A 16,612-nucleotide genomic window follows, 5' to 3' on the forward strand; every position below is an offset into this window, starting at 1 on the left:
TTCTTACTAACACTGTAAAATAAAGACAAAATATTTTTTTCAAAATTAAAAAAAATTCTCTCCTTCTCTCTCTCTCCCTCTCTCTCTCTCTCTCTCCCAGTGATGCTGGCAGTGATCTGCGCTCCAGGCTGCTGCAGTTGGAGAGTCGGTTCACCTGGGATCTGAAGCGGGAACACATGGATCTGGAAGGCCTCAGCACACGGCTCCAGGACCATATGGATCTGGGGTTCGGACAGCGGGGCGCTGTGGAGCGCTCCTACAGCTTCCTGGCTTACGTCAGGTACAGTACGTTTCTAATCGTTTTTAGTGCAGGACTATGGTGCAGAGATGGGAGATCATCGAATAAGATTTATTACCGAGGAGGAAGAGGTGGCATATTATTGAGAAGGATGTGGTGTATTACTGAGGAAGTGGTATATTACTAACGAGGAGGTGGTAAAATATTATGTAGGAGGAGGAGGTATAATGAGGAGGAATATTATTGAGAAAGAGGTGTTTACTTGCACAAATGTGACCTAATTTTTATTGTTACCATACAGATGATTATGTCCTCAATATAATTAATTTAATTCCAGCAGTCACTTTGTGAGGGTAAGTTGATAAATACTAAAGAATTTTAACCATTTTTAACCATCAATCCATCAAAAGCCCAGCCAAACCACTAGATTGTTGTCAAGTGGGATGGAATTACAACATTCACATCCCTCTATCTTGGACATATCCCTGACAGGTTAAGTAAAGATGATACCTACCTCCTAAAGATCTTGCTGGTAGCAAGTAAAAAGGCCATTACACAATATTGGCTTCAGAAAAACTGCCCTACTGCTGGCCTCTTTGTCAATATTGTTAAACACCTACATCTTCTAGAACAGATGACCTACTCCATACGGCTCCAAAAAGAACTGTGAGAAAAACGGTTTATTTAGATAATGTGACAGATCTTTCATAATTATCGTATGTATCATGTGCGATATTTTATTTTATTATTAGCGATATTTTTTGCTTTTTGCTTGCTGTCCTTATAATGTGAAAAATGTTCATAAATAAAAAGTTTTTTAAAAAAAAGGAAGTGGGATGGAATTGCTGGAGGGAGTGGAAGACTTCCTGAGTTAACTAGAGTTTGAGAGAACAGGAGAACCTCCAAGAACTGCCTCCTATGTTGCCCAGTCATTGGGAAGGGCCCTGCACAGTCATAGAGAAGTTGGCAGATGTTCTCTGGGTGAGGCTGAGGACCCCTAACAGGACTTTTGTGCTACACAGGTACCAGCTCGTACCCTTCCAACCTTTGGAGGGTCAGGAGCAAGGGCGCAATGATGTTGGTGTGGGACACCCTCGTGATCGATGCCCATGTGTTGGCTCCCACAGCACCAGCTTGCTGGCTGGGAGCTCCCAGTGTCTCTGGTGGTGACCGGCTAGCCTCATTCTCCTGGATGCTATCTTCTCACTCAACCTTGGTAACCCCCCATACAGAGGCTTGTTGGTAACATGCTCGTTTTGGTCGATGTTTAGTACTGCTCGCAGCATTCTGGTGTAGCACCCATCCAAGGACTTCTGCAGGGTGGGCTTCAGGGTCCAGCATTCACAGCCATATAGGAGAACGGACTCTACTGTTGCAGAGAAGAAGCTGAGCTTGATATGTCGGGGGAGGTTGGAGTTCCACACACTGACCATGCCGTTCAGAGCCTTCCATGCGAGCGCCTTCCTCACTTTAAGGTCTTGCTCTGACGAGTTGACCCATGAGCCCTGAAGTCATTGACTTCTTTTAGAGCAGTGCCTCCTGTTGTCGTTAGAGGTGGATGGTCCGGGAGGATGTTGTAGGTGATAACCTCGGTTTTCTTGGCATTTAGCCTGAGGCCAACCTTGGCACACTCTGTCTCCACTCTGGTCAAGAGCTCCTGTGCCTGCTCCACATGGTCAGATAGCAGGCTGATGTCATAGTCTAGGTCCATTAGGACTACAGCAAGGAGTCGTCTAGACCTCCTAGGTGTAATAGTGAGGCCGAGTTCCTGCTCCCGTCCACTGATGTCTTGCCTAAGTGCATAGTCCAGGACTATAATGAAGAGGAAGGGAGCGAGGGTGTCCCCTTGCAACACCCCCGCCAGGATGTCAAACTCCTCGCTGTTGCCGCCTGGGGTCACCACCTTGGCTCTTGTACCCGTTTACATGGTCCCTATGGCCCGGAGTAGGTTGGGAGGGACACCGTAAGAGTATCTTCATCATCACGCCTCTGTGAGTCAAATGCCTTTTTGAAATCGATAAAACACAGCACCGCTGTCAGGTTGTTCTTTTTCACCTCTTCGATGATCCTCCTTAAGGCCAAGATCTGGGCTATGGTGGTTCTTCCCTCTCGAAAGCCATTTTGGTCCTCTCTCAAGTCGGGGTCGATGGCGCACCGTATCCGGATTGACTGACTGATTAATCAAGTGACGGTTTAGTATGATGCGGTTGTACATCTTTGCAATGATACATGTCAGACTGATGCCGCGGCAGTTGTCTGGTTTCGAGAGATCTCCAGATTTAGGCACTGGGATGATGTTAGAGAGAGACCACATATCAGGCTTGTTGTTTATCATCAGAGCAAGGTTGCAAATCTCCAGGATGATGTCATCAAGATGGCAATTCTTAAAGACCTCTGGGGGAATACCGTCCGGCCCAGCACTTTTCCCCTGCTTCAGAGTGGATTTCACTCTGGCAAACTCCCTGACTGTAAATGGACAATCATCAATATTGAGATTTGTACGGACTGCAGGTATCTCATCCTCAGCTCCATCCACTGTCAGGTGTGTGCCTAGGAGATTCCGGAAGTGAGTGAACCAGGAGGCCACCCTCTCTTCCAGGCTGCTGCCTGCAACCTGTCCGTCCTTTGACCTTTTGTGCCCACACATCTCACTTATGACCCTCCATGACTCCCCATACTGTTGTTCGCCCTGAGCTGCCTCCACTCTCCACACCCTCCCCATCAGCTCCTCCCCCTTGATCTTGTCATACATATTGAAGAGAAGCTGTTTGGCCTCATTCGGTACCTCACGATTCTCTGTAATCCGCTCGTGATCGAAGCTTTGGTGTGCATCCTCCACTTTTTCACGCACCACCACGACGTCCGGATGCTTGGCCCTCTGGGAGATTCTGATCTTCTCCATCACCGGCACACACATCCTAGTCGCCTCCACATTCGCAGTGACAAACCGCCCGTACTTTGCATTAGGCTCCTCCTCACCTCCTCTTGTCCACTTGATGAACTTGAACTGGCTCCTTAATCAAAAGGCTCTGTGTGAGTCTTCTATTATGGCCAAACTGCAACAATACTTATGTCTCAAAATGAATGTGCTAGTGATTTATTGAAGACATTGAGAGTGCAAAAAGGCTTTAGGAGCTCATAGGAACTGTTGACGTAGGGGGGGAATTTGTAAGCCCTCAAAATAAGATGAAACAAGCAGATAGTAAACATGTTGTCCCCCATTAGTGATGTAGTTCCACCCTTGGGTCAGTCAGTGATTGCTGAGTGAACTTGAAATATGAGTGAAATTGTATAAGCATTTTGGTATGGGACAATGAAAGGACAGATTAACCATATATTTCTGTTGCCTACTCTCCTCAGAATTAGGCTTACAAGTTATATCTTGAAATGTAGTAACTGTAATTGTCCTGTCCTGTCCTGTCTTCAATACAGTACAAAATATAAGAACTCCAGTATGCAATAAATACAATCCGTACATTACACAATGTACACTACAATACAATTCATAATACAATATACAATATAACATACAACACCAGGAGCGTGAGTGTTATGAATAATATAAATGCTAAATGATAAGTGATATATGATATTGCACAGTAGGTAAGTGGTAATATGATATAAGTAGTGAACACTGAGGCACAGTGGTAGTGCAGTGATGATGCAATAACAGAACAACAGTCCAACAACTGGACAATAACTACAGTGTCTTGTGGTTAGAGGTTTGACTCTCACTTCAACACATCAGTCCCCATTCATTGTCCCCCACATTGTATGATAACTTTAACTGTATGACCTGCTTTACCACTGAGTCCCCATTCATTGTCAATGCCCCTAGCGGCACAAAGTCAGCGTTACAGTGTGACTAACAAACTAACTAACTAACGGACGGAGACCGATTCATAGTCCCCCCTTTGGTGGGGGACAACTGATTCTGTCCCTATGGGGAAACTGGGTCATCGCAGCCGCAAAACGTAATGGGATACAACAAAGACAATATAGGATTTAAATAAGAGCCAGTGGGGGGTATTTAAACATTTCACAACCAACATCTGCCATTCTCATCTATCTTCAGGTATCATCAGGATAGACCAAAGGAGGCGGCATCTCTTCTCAGCCAATCAGAAGAGAAGACCAGAGAGTGTTTTGGTGAGGAGAGTGAGCGGCGGCTCATCGTGATCTATGGAGACCTGGCCTGGCTGAGCTACCACACTGGAGACTTCACACAATCAGACAAATACTGGCGCAGGGTGGAGGACATACTGGTAAACACACACATACACTGCGGCAGAGTTTCAATGTTTTATGGTCTAAATGTTCTTTAAGAGAATTTTGTTGTTATTGGTTTCAATAGAGAGTTTAACTTCCCTTCACAGCTGAGCGACCAGGGAAACTCTGCCGATGTGTGGACGCTCAACAAGCTTCTTGCCACAGCTGAACTTTTCATGGCTTTTTCATGGCTATCAGATCTTCTTTCCCTACTGATGTGATTTTGTTTAATGAACAATAGATCAAAATGAAGGAGAAGTTGATTCCAGCCATTCAGAGTTAACTTATATGAAGTCTGCAGGAATAAACATCTTGCTTGAATCAATGCTTAAGGAATATTTGCCTCCATCGTTGGGATTAGTGGGAAGTTCTGAAGTAATTTTATTGTTTTTGTCTGTTTGTTTTTGATTAATGCTACCTAATTAGCGCGTGCTAGCTATGTTAACTTGTTAAAATGATATAATGTTATGAAAGGCAGTGGTGGAAGAAGTATTCAGATCTTTGACTTAAGTAGCTATACCACAGTGTAAAAATACTTTGTTACAAGTAAAAGTCCTGCATTCAAAATCTTACATGCATCAAAATATACTTAAAGTAGCAAAAGTAAAAGTACTCATTATGCAGAATGGCCCATTTCAGAATCATATATATCATGTTATTGGACTATAATTATTGATGCATTAATGGGTTCATCACTTTAATGTTGCAGCTGGTAAAGGTGGAGCTAATTTTAATTACTTTATATACTGCTGGGTAGCTTAACGTATAAAAATATATCATAATTTATTAGTTGATTTATAATTTGTATTAAAGAGTAACTAAACCCCAAATCCAAATCTGTGGTGACCCCTAATGGTGAAAAGTAGGGTACTGCACTACTCATCTGCTATTGGCTAGTGTTTGTGCCAGATGATGCCACCTTCCATAGACCAGCCAATAACAGATGAGCAGTGCAGTACCCTACTTTTCACCATTAGGTGTCAGGCTTCACCACAGATTTTGGTGGGGTTTGGTTACTGTTTAATAATCTAAATCTACAAAGTAACTAGTAACTAAAGCTGTCAAATAAATGTAGTGGAATAAAAAGTAAAATATTTCCCTCTGAAATGTAGTGGAGTAGAAGTATAAAGTAGCATGAAATGGAAATACTCAAGTAAAGTACAAGTACCTCTAAATTGTACTTAAGTACAGTACTTAAAGAGTAACCAAACCCCATCAAAATCTGTGGTGAAGCCTGACACCTAATGGTGAAAAGTAGGGTACTGCACTGGCCATCTGCTATTGGCTGGTGTTTGTTCCTGGTGATGTCACCTTCCATAGAGTACAACAGGCAGTGACATCACCTGGCACAAAGACCAGCCAATAGCAGATGAGCAGTGCAGTACCCTACTTTTCACCATTAGGCGTCAGGCTTCACCACAGATCTGGGTTTGGGGTTCAGTTACTCTTTAAGTAAATGTACTTAGTTACATTCCACCACTGATGAAAGGCAATACCAAAGCACCAAAAGATGCATGATTTGCATGTTCAAAACTCTGTAGCTGCAGACCTACATAGTTGCAATCGGACCACTCTGACCCAGGGCCATAATTGGTCAGAATAGACCAACCAAGTTGCTCACAGTGTGAACACAATTAGTGTCTCTTTATCTAAATGTGCTCTTTGTCCTCCTCTCTCTCCAGGAGAAGTACCCTACCGGCTCTACAGTTCTCCACCCAGAGGTGTATGGAGAGAAGGCCTGGACGTACCTCAAGTTCTCGAAGCTCTACTATCCCAAAGCCATCAGCTGTTTTCTCAAAGCCTTGGAGCTGCAGCCTGACGACAGCGAGTGGAACGCCGGCTACGCTATCGCCCTCTACCGCACTGAACCGGTACATTCAGTTAACTTATTGATCATTCAATCAATTCATTCAATCGATCAGCCAATCTACTCCTAATGGAATGTCGGCTAAGGTATAGCTTAGGGCTGCAACTAACGATTATTTTCACTGTCGATTAATCTGTTGATTATTTTCTTGATTAATGGATTAGTTGTTTGGTCTATAAAATGTGAGAAAATGGTGAAAAATGTGGATCAGTGTTTCCCAAAGCCCAAGATGACGTCCTCAAATGTCTTGTTTTGTCCACAACCCAAAGATATTCAGTTTACTGTCATAGAGGAGGAAAGAAACCAGAAAATATTCACATTTAACAAGCTGGAAGCAGAGAATTTTGACTTATTTTTCTTAAAAAATTACTCAAACCGGGTTAGGGTTAGGGTTATTATCAAAATAGTTGGGATTAGTTTAATAGTTGACAACTAATCGATTAATCGATTAATCGTTGCGGCTCTAGTATAGCTTCTTACCACACTGAACTGGTACATTCAATTAATCTATTGATCAATGAGTCAATCAATCAGTTAATCAATCAGTAAATGTGATGACAGTGAATGGAATGCTGGCTATGCTATGGCCCTTGACTGCGCCAAACTGGTAGATTCAGTAAAGAGATTGATCAGTCACTTGATTAATCAGTCAGTCAATCAAATGTAAATGTAATGCTTAGGATTTGGTCAGTTTGAATTTAAAAAAAAAAAGATTTTCTCTGACGGGGAAGTTGAAGTGTAGATGTGTAGTCCAGGGATTCTCCACAGAAAGCTGACTGGAGTGTGATTTGCAGTGGGAGAAAGAAACATCTCTGAAAGCTGAGGATTGTCCGGTCGTCAAGCAGCTTCGCCGAGCCTCAGAGATCAACCCTGCCGACGGCGTCATGCTGGCCCTGCTGGCTCTGAAGCTCTCCTTCTACCAGAAACATGAAGAGGCTGAATCTTTGATGGAGAGAGCGCTGGAGATCGGTCCTGACTGCCCTCATGTCACCCGCTATGCAGCCAAATACCTCCGCCAACAGGTAGCCTCCAACTGTCTGACTAGTTATGTAGTTGATGATTTCATAGTTATCTGAGAGATATCTGAGACACCACTCATCCCATTTTAAAGAAATGAAAAGGGGATACGGTGACGCTTTCTATGACTAAATCAGTAACAAGTAAAAGTAAAACACATTCAAATTAAAATAAATCATGATATTTAGTAAAGGATAGCAGGATATCCACCATCATATTACACATCATAGTTTATGACCAATGAATTTTACTAAAATATGTCATTTTCTTATGACTGTGTTTCCTGACGTGTCCAGTGGGAGGCGCTGTGGGAGCATGGGGTGCCACGGCCATGAGCCATTTGTTTCTCCTCAGGGTGACATGAGGTTTCTCCTCGGGGTGACATGAGGTTTCTCCTCAGGGTGACATGAGGTTTCTCCTCGGGGTGAAATGAGGTTTCTCCTCAGGGTGACATGAGGTTTCTCCTTGGGGTGACGTGAGGTTTCTTCTCAGGGTGACATGAGGTTTCTCCTCGGGGTGACATGAGGTTTCTCCTTGGGGTGAAATTAGGTTTCTCCTCGGGGTGAAATGAGACTTCTCCTCGGGGTGAAATGAGACTTCTCCTCGTGGTGAAATGAGACTTCTCCTCGGGGTGAAATGAGGTTTCTCCTCGGGGTGAAATGAGGTTTCTCCTTGGGGTGAAATGAGACTTCTCCTCGTGGTGAAATGAGGTTTCTCCTTGGGGTGAAATGAGACTTCTCCTTGGGGTGAAATGAGGTTTCTCCTCGGGGTGAAATGAGGTTTCTCCTTGGGGTGAAATGAGACTTCTCCTCGTGGTGAAATGAGACTTCTCCTCGGGGTGAAATGAGGTTTCTCCTCGTGGTGAAATGAGGTTTCTCCTCGGGGTGAAATGAGACTTCTCCTCGGGGTGAAATGAGGTTTCTCCTTGGGGTGAAATGAGACTTCTCCTCGGGGTGAAATGAGGTTTCTCCTTGGGGTGAAATGAGACTTCTCCTTGGGGTGAAATGAGGTTTCTCCTCGGGGTGAAATGAGACTTCTCCTCGGGGTGAAATGAGGTTTCTCCTCGGGGTGAAATGAGACTTCTCCTCGGGGTGAAATGAGGTTTCTCCTCGGGGTGAAATGAGATTTCTCCTCGTGGTGAAATGAGACTTCTCCTCGGGGTGAAATGAGGTTTCTCCTTGGGGTGAAATGAGGTTTCTCCTCGGGGTGAAATGAGACTTCTCCTCGGGGTGAAATGAGGTTTCTCCTTGGGGTGAAATGAAGTTTCTCCTCGGGGTGAAATGAGACTTCTCCTCGGGGTGAAATGAGGTTTCTCCTCGGGGTGAAATGAGACTTCTCCTCGGGGTGAAATGAGGTTTCTCCTTGGGGTGAAATGAGACTTCTCCTCGGGGTGAAATGAGGTTTCTCCTTGGGGGGATAGGGTGAGGAACTCAACATTCAGGGAGGATCTCCACAGTGAGAGGAGCCAGTTGAGGAGGTTCAGGCTCCTTGTAAGGATGCCACCCCACCTCCCTTTGGAGGTGTATTGGGCACGGCTGCCTGGGAGGAGCCCCCGGGACAGACCTAGGACATGCTGAAGGGACTACAACTCCCAGCATGCCTAGGAGCACCTAGGGTTGCTGGGCAAAAGGATGTCTGGGTTGCGATGCTGCATTGTTTCCACCCTGACCATATAAGTGGCTAGAAAATGGATGCATGGATGGAACAAAATCTGATTATCACTTGAGAAGAATGTAGAAATGATCCTTTAACATGTTTATGAAAGAATAAGCGTGTCACTGTTCCAGGATCAGGTGGATCGGTCTATTGATCTGCTGAAGCGAGCGCTGCAGAGGAGCAGCCAGTCGGCCTTCATCCACCATCAGCTGGCTCTCTGCTATAAGACCAAGAAGATCGCTCTGGTCAACATAAAGCCCTACAACAAAATGAAATGAGGTTTCTCCTCGGGGTGAAATGAGACTTCTCCTCGGGGTGAAATGAGGTTTCTCCTCGGGGTGAAATGAGACTTCTCCTCGGGGTGAAATGAGGTTTCTCCTTGGGGTGAAATGAGGTTTCTCCTCGGGGTGAAATGAGACTTCTCCTTGGGGTGAAATGAGGTTTCTCCTCGGGGTGAAATGAGACTTCTCCTCGGGGTGAAATGAGGTTTCTCCTTGGGGTGAAATGAGACTTCTCCTCGTGGTGAAATGAGACTTCTCCTCGGGGTGAAATGAGGTTTCTCCTCGTGGTGAAATGAGGTTTCTCCTCGGGGTGAAATGAGACTTCTCCTCGGGGTGAAATGAGGTTTCTCCTTGGGGTGAAATGAGACTTCTCCTCGGGGTGAAATGAGGTTTCTCCTTGGGGTGAAATGAGACTTCTCCTTGGGGTGAAATGAGGTTTCTCCTCGGGGTGAAATGAGACTTCTCCTCGGGGTGAAATGAGGTTTCTCCTCGGGGTGAAATGAGACTTCTCCTCGGGGTGAAATGAGGTTTCTCCTCGGGGTGAAATGAGATTTCTCCTCGTGGTGAAATGAGACTTCTCCTCGGGGTGAAATGAGGTTTCTCCTTGGGGTGAAATGAGGTTTCTCCTCGGGGTGAAATGAGACTTCTCCTCGGGGTGAAATGAGGTTTCTCCTTGGGGTGAAATGAAGTTTCTCCTCGGGGTGAAATGAGACTTCTCCTCGGGGTGAAATGAGGTTTCTCCTCGGGGTGAAATGAGACTTCTCCTCGGGGTGAAATGAGGTTTCTCCTTGGGGTGAAATGAGACTTCTCCTCGGGGTGAAATGAGGTTTCTCCTTGGGGGGATAGGGTGAGGAACTCAACATTCAGGGAGGATCTCCACAGTGAGAGGAGCCAGTTGAGGAGGTTCAGGCTCCTTGTAAGGATGCCACCCCACCTCCCTTTGGAGGTGTATTGGGCACGGCTGCCTGGGAGGAGCCCCCGGGACAGACCTAGGACATGCTGAAGGGACTACAACTCCCAGCATGCCTAGGAGCACCTAGGGTTGCTGGGCAAAAGGATGTCTGGGTTGCGATGCTGCATTGTTTCCACCCTGACCATATAAGTGGCTAGAAAATGGATGCATGGATGGAACAAAATCTGATTATCACTTGAGAAGAATGTAGAAATGATCCTTTAACATGTTTATGAAAGAATAAGCGTGTCACTGTTCCAGGATCAGGTGGATCGGTCTATTGATCTGCTGAAGCGAGCGCTGCAGAGGAGCAGCCAGTCGGCCTTCATCCACCATCAGCTGGCTCTCTGCTATAAGACCAAGAAGATCGCTCTGGTCAACATAAAGCCCTACAACAAAAAAGGTACACACACAAACACACACACACACAAACACACACACACACACACACACACACACAAACTCACACAGACCATAGACTGAACAAACATGTCAACAAACACTGGTCTCCAGCTACACTACACTATACTATACTATACTATACTATACTGTACTGTACTATACTGTGCTATACTATACTGTACTATATTATACTATACTATCCTAGAGATGCAGCGGTGGAGGCGTCTGGCTATTCATCACCTGGAGGAAGCTGTCAGGTTAAAGCCTTCCTTTGTCATCGCCATGGGTGAACTGGCACTGCTGTATGCAGAGGACAAGGATATGAGCAGGTACCTGTCTGTCTGTCTGTCTGTCTGTCTCTCTCTCTCTGTCTCTCTCTCTGTCTGTCTGTCTGTCTGTCCCTCTCTCTGTCTGTCTGTCTGTCTCTCTCTCTCTCTGTCTCTTTCTCTGTCTGTCTGTCTGTCTGTCCCTCTCTCTGTCTGTCTGTCTGTCTCTCTCTCTCTCTGTCTCTTTCTCTGTCTGTCTGTCTGTGTGTCTGTCTGTCCCTCTATCTGTCTGTCTGTCTATAAGTTTGTCTTTCTGGTCCTCTCCTTTAGCCAGGGGTTTCAGAGCACCGATGACTGCCTGTCTTTCAGCGTGTTTATTGTTAAAACATCCGTCCATACGTCTTCCATCCTCTCTGTTTCTCTCCAGAGCTGAGGAGATGTTCCAGGCCTTGGAGATGTCATCAGAGAAGGATGAAAGCAATCGTCCGTTTGTCCATTTCTACTACGGTCAGTTCCACCAGTACCACACCAAGAAGGAAGACCTGGCCATCAAACACTACACCAAGGTAGGCTCGGTGTGTGTGTGTGTGTGTGTGTGTGTGTGTGTGTGTGTGTGTGTGTGTGTGTGTGTGTGTGTGCACGTTTGGTAATACACGAGTCGCCCTTCATCACAGCCTGTCTCCAAGGACTTTACAGAGAGCGAGTCTTCCTAACTGATTAACGATCAATCACAAAACAAAAAGAAGCAATACAGTATGCAGCAACATAGAACACAAGGAAACAAAACAAAGCATAAGACACAAAATAATACGAATTAAAACTGCAAGCAGTGATGAGCGGGCCCTCGTCTCTGTGCTGCAGTCGGGGCGTCGTTACCGGACACCGACCGGTCGACGTGGCCCACACCATGAAAAATTCATGTAAATCCAATGATGATTGTTACGCAAGGCTTACTTCCCGTTACCAGTAGGTGGCGCAATGACTGTGACTCCTAATTGGCCTGTAGATGTCCTCAGGCCTGGACTCTGGTCCAGCATGTGAAATCTGGTGCAGATCGGACAATGTACGCTCAAGTTCACACAACTTCCTGTCACCAGTAGGTGGCGCTATGACTATAACCGAATATTGGCATGTAGATGTGTTCAGGCCGGGACTCTAGTCAAACGTGTGATGTTTGGGCCAGATTTGACCATGTACAGTCGCTTTACAACCCACTTCCTGTTTTGTGTCACCAGTAGGTGGCGCAATGCCTATGACTCCTAATTGGCCTGTAGATGTCCTCAGGCCTGGACTCTGGTCCAGCATGTGAAATCTGGTGCAGATCGGACGATGTAAACTCAAGTTAAAGCAGCTTCCTGTTTCACGGTGAAACATCGAAATTCCGTTCCACGACAAAAGCTCCTGATCTTCAGCACAGAGCGTCATCAAGGTCCTCCGGCTTTTCTGACCACATTTGAGGTGGATCTGGTTAACCCGCTGGGAGAAGCACGGCAAAGTTTAAAACATGTAATTTCCTGTCGCCAGTAGGTGGCGCTATGACTATAACTGAATCTCAGCACGTAGATGTGTTCAGGCCGGGAATCTCATCCAACGTGTTAAGTTTGGTCCAGATGTGACCATGTACAGGCCAGTTACAAGCCACTTCCTGTTTCGTGGCGAAACAAGGACGTTCGACGCCACGCCACGCCCACGCCGTGTGACGAAAACTCACAGTTCGCACAACTTTGCATCGTCCAGGTCTTTTATACACGCTGACCAAGTTTGACGTGGATCCGATGAGCCGCCTAGGAGGAGTTTGTTCAAGTACGACCCCTGCAATCGCACAAAAACGCCCAAAAATGTCACAATCAATTCAAAATGGCCGACTTCCTGTTGGTTTTAGGCGCATGGTACCAGAGACTTTTCTTTAAGTCTGGACATGATACACGTGCCTACCAAGTTTCGTACGTCTAGGACAAACGTAGGGCGAGGGAGACTCTGTTGACATTTTGTAGGGGGCGCTATCGAGCCGTTTTGCCACACCCATGAGCAAGACCCATAAAATATATAATTTCTCACCACTTCTGACACGTGGGCAAAGTTTCGTAACTTTTCACGTTCAGCCCCTCAAAAGTGCGATTTATTTTGCCTAAGAAAAATAATTCCACGAACGTAATGCAATAGTAAGCTAATAAGCATTTTCCAAAATGTTGCCAAGTGACTGACAGGAACATAATTGTTGAGTTATCCCTTTACTTCACTCTGCTGTTCTCCTCACCAGGGTCTGCTGTTAACCCCGGAGGCGTCGGAGGGGAAGCGATGTGCTACAGTAAGCATCAGGCACTAGAAATGGTGAAATGGTGAATTGGTGAAATGGAGGTGTTGTTTCTATGCCTCCATCCGTCCGTCTCATTCTCATGAACTGGATATAGTAGAGGAACAAATCTCCAAAAAAAGGCTTTAGTTTTTGACATACCCCTTTTTTCATAACTTTAATACGTCTATTTTTGAAATGGATGGTTGTATAAAAATATTTTACTGCAAAATTAGTTTATTTGGTTGATGTTTGGATCCTCCCCAAAACCGAAAATAGTGAAAATTTAGGCTTCTCCTAAAAGGGACAGAATCTGCTTTATCACATGTATCTCTGGAAATAATGATAGGGTAGGGGTATCTCAACTTTTAGGGGCCTTAGTTCCTCTACTAATATCTCAGGAACGCCTTGAGGGAATTTCTTCAAATTTAACACAAACGTCCACTTGGACTCAAGGATGAACTGAGTAGAATTTGGTGGTCAAAGCTCAAAGGTCAAGGTCACTGTGACCTCACAAAAGATGTTTTTGGCTCAAGAATTCATACGGTAATTATGACAAAATGTCTAATAGGATAAAATGATGAAGTGATGACATTTTATATCCAAAAGTTCAAAGGTCAACTTCACTGTGACATCATAATGTTTTGTTTACCACTGTAGCTGAGAAAACGATCTTGGGTCATTCTACAAAAACGGTGGAAGTGCTGTCACTTACTTTTGCAGACACCAAAATCCTTTAAGTTGACCTAATAATCACATTAATTATATATGTTCAATAAATAAAGACTGTCCTTATAGTTTATTGGTGGAGGCACACAACCGCGAGCCGGTTATTTCTAGTTTTGTTTGATTTTAACTCGTGGGAACAAGCTCTATGTCGTGGCCACGATGTACTAATGCTTGGAAACGAGCTCCTTATGTTGTGGAAGCGACTTAGCAAGGCGGGAGAACAAGATCTTTATGTCTGGGACTGAGAAGCAGCCGCTGTGTGTCCTTTCAGCACCACAGAGACCGGGAGAGCAGAGAGGAGAGAGAGAGAGAGAGAGAGAGAGACAGAGGGGAAGCAAGAGGGAGGCACTCTTCAATTCACTAATAATAATAGTAAACTTTATTTCCGATAGAAAATATGTTTAAAGACCATTTTACCAATTCGACGTCCTGTCTGGAACAACTTCACCTTAACAAGTTCATCTTCATCCTTTTTTCTACAAGCTGGATTTTTATTGTAGCGCGAGTAAACAGGTTTACATAATGTCACTAAATCATACAGTAATGTGGAAATAAGAATAATGCTCATATGGGATCATAACAACAAGTCCTCCAACCCATATGACCTCACAGGTGGTTTGTTCCTCTCCTCTGATACGACCCACAGGAGCGTTTCCAACATGATCTCACTAAAATACGTGAAATGAACTCGACCTCGACGAATTTGAAAACGTTCCTCCACCACAAATTGAATTACGTTCCAAAGGCTGGTTCATGGTTAAATTTAGGCAAGTAAAACGAGTTTGGTTAAGGTTATGGTAAAGTTTAGGCAAATAAAACACCTTGGGTTATGGTTATGGTTAGGCAACTAAAACAACTTGGTTAAGGTTAGGAAAATGGTTTGGTCATGGTTAAATAAAAAAAAATTAAAATGTGACTCACGGTTTTTTGTCCTTTGGAAACGCTGGGACCCCGGTCACCGACATTGAAGACAAACGTATCGCCCATCCACCATCCAGACCACAACACCCTGACTTTCCACCGTGCTGTTTCAGTGTTGAGAGAGAAACCTGACAGAGAAACTTGACTCAGGTGACGTGGACGCAGACCAACGAGCACATTGTCATTATTTACACGACCACTAGAGGTCACTTAACTTTAAAACATAACTATAGGTTGTAATAAACTGCTTGTAAAAACGACCTATGGGGTCGTTTTTTCGGGGAGGACAGTCTGGATCATAAATTAGACCTACTGTACTCATGTGCTCACAGTATATAGCGGTGCATAACGATACACGATCTAATTTGGCGCAGATAACAATAATAAAGTCTCATCAAATCTAATCTAATCTAATCTGGTCTAATCTAGCCAAATATAATATAGTATAATCTAATTCAATCTGATCTAGTCTTATCCAGTGTATTCTAATATCATCTAATCTATTCTAATCTAATATAGTCTAATTGAATGTACTCTAGAATAATTGAATCTAATCCAATAAAATCGAATCTAATACAATATAATCTCATCTAACAATCTTCAATAAACAGGAATTAACCATCAGATATTGTGCCTCCTCTCTCCTCCAGAAGCTGAAGCAGATCGCAGAGCGCCGAGTCTCGAAAGACGCCGACGACGACGAGGCTCTGGGCCTGCTGGGTCTGGTCTACAGGGCCGAGGGGGACCGGAGGAGGGCTGTGGAGTACTATGAGAAAGCTCTGGCCTGTGACCCGGACAAGGACGAGTACCTGTCTGCTGTGTTTGAGCTGCGCATGGAGCTGTAGTGACCTGAGATTCCCTCTATTTATTAATATTGAGTCCTAAAATCCTAATTTTCTTAAAATAAGTTAAAAAAAAATCTGCCACTTTTTTTTGGCCACTTTTTCCTCTGATTTTGTGCCCTTATGTCTTGTAAAACATATTAAATCCTGCATTAACTTTTCAAATGGTCATTTTCAGACAAGGTTAAGTATACATTTCGTAAATAAAATCACCTGCAAGTTGCTCTTTAAGTTATTGCATTTTCCAAAGTCTGTCTTGGTTCCAGGCAGTTTCAGTTCACATGTCATTCACATGTTTACTGTTGCTGTTCCAGGGAAGTGAAGGAAGTCAATGATGAGTGTCTGCACTCCACAGTGATGATGGATACACTGTCTACTAATGACTTTTTTAATCTTTAGGTTGTCGATATGATAATTTACTATTACACTGATGCACTACAAGAGGTAATTATAGATCATAATCAGAATTAATAATCTAAGATTAAAGTACTGCTGGAGCAAGAACAGCGAACATTAACAGCTATGAGAGACTCGGCGTATGACTTTACTGTTCTTTACTTTTATATCTGACTCTACATTCACCCTGGATGTGAACCTGACATATAGACTGTTTACTTTATTTGCTTTATGCTGTTGTGTAATATTAGTTAGACCTCATTAATGTGCAACAGAATTAGAGTTTGTGTGTCTCGGGACGTCCTGGTGTGTCAGCTGGATCCTGCCTGAGACCTTTGTCTCATGTCGTCTCCTTTCTCTTTCCCGTCTCACTCTGCTGTGCTCTGTCCTGTAACGCAGAAATGACATAAAATACTCAAACCATTAAAATGCCTTAAAATTAAATGCATCTCCTATGCTTCTCAGTCACAAGCCTTAGAATAA

The 16,612-nt window shown here is 44.3% G+C and overlaps 1 protein-coding gene across 1 annotated transcript; it reads left to right on the forward strand.

Moving 5' to 3' along the window:
- Positions 1-104: 104 nt before the first annotated feature.
- LOC139666479 (interferon-induced protein with tetratricopeptide repeats 5-like) lies at positions 105-16,612 on the forward strand. The gene is made up of 9 exons (XM_071545717.1): positions 105-280; positions 4,314-4,503; positions 6,190-6,378; positions 7,169-7,396; positions 10,542-10,683; positions 10,888-11,011; positions 11,376-11,514; positions 13,209-13,256; positions 15,542-16,612. Exons 1-9 carry the CDS (start codon positions 177-179, stop codon positions 15,734-15,736), a joined length of 1,359 nt encoding a protein of 452 aa, XP_071401818.1. The 5' UTR covers positions 105-176; the 3' UTR covers positions 15,737-16,612.

This window comes from Centroberyx affinis, unplaced genomic scaffold (genome assembly GCF_046629955.1).
Source record: "Centroberyx affinis isolate AG114_WGS23_722 - 3 ecotype Tasmania unplaced genomic scaffold, CSIRO-AGI_Caff_v1 ptg005029l_1, whole genome shotgun sequence".
Lineage (NCBI taxonomy): Eukaryota > Metazoa > Chordata > Actinopteri > Beryciformes > Berycidae > Centroberyx > Centroberyx affinis.

What these genes read in the sequence shown, in the direction of transcription:
- LOC139666479 (XM_071545717.1), top strand. Translation starts at nt 177, where the DNA reads ATGGATCTGGAAGGCCTCAGCACACGGCTCCAGGACCATATGGATCTG. An exon ending in AAAGCCCTACAACAAAAAAG is followed by an intron (nt 10,684 to 10,887) that starts GTACACACACAA and finishes ATACTATCCTAG; the next exon opens with AGATGCAGCGGTGGAGGCGT. An exon ending in CCATCAAACACTACACCAAG is followed by an intron (nt 11,515 to 13,208) that starts GTAGGCTCGGTG and finishes TCTCCTCACCAG; the next exon opens with GGTCTGCTGTTAACCCCGGA.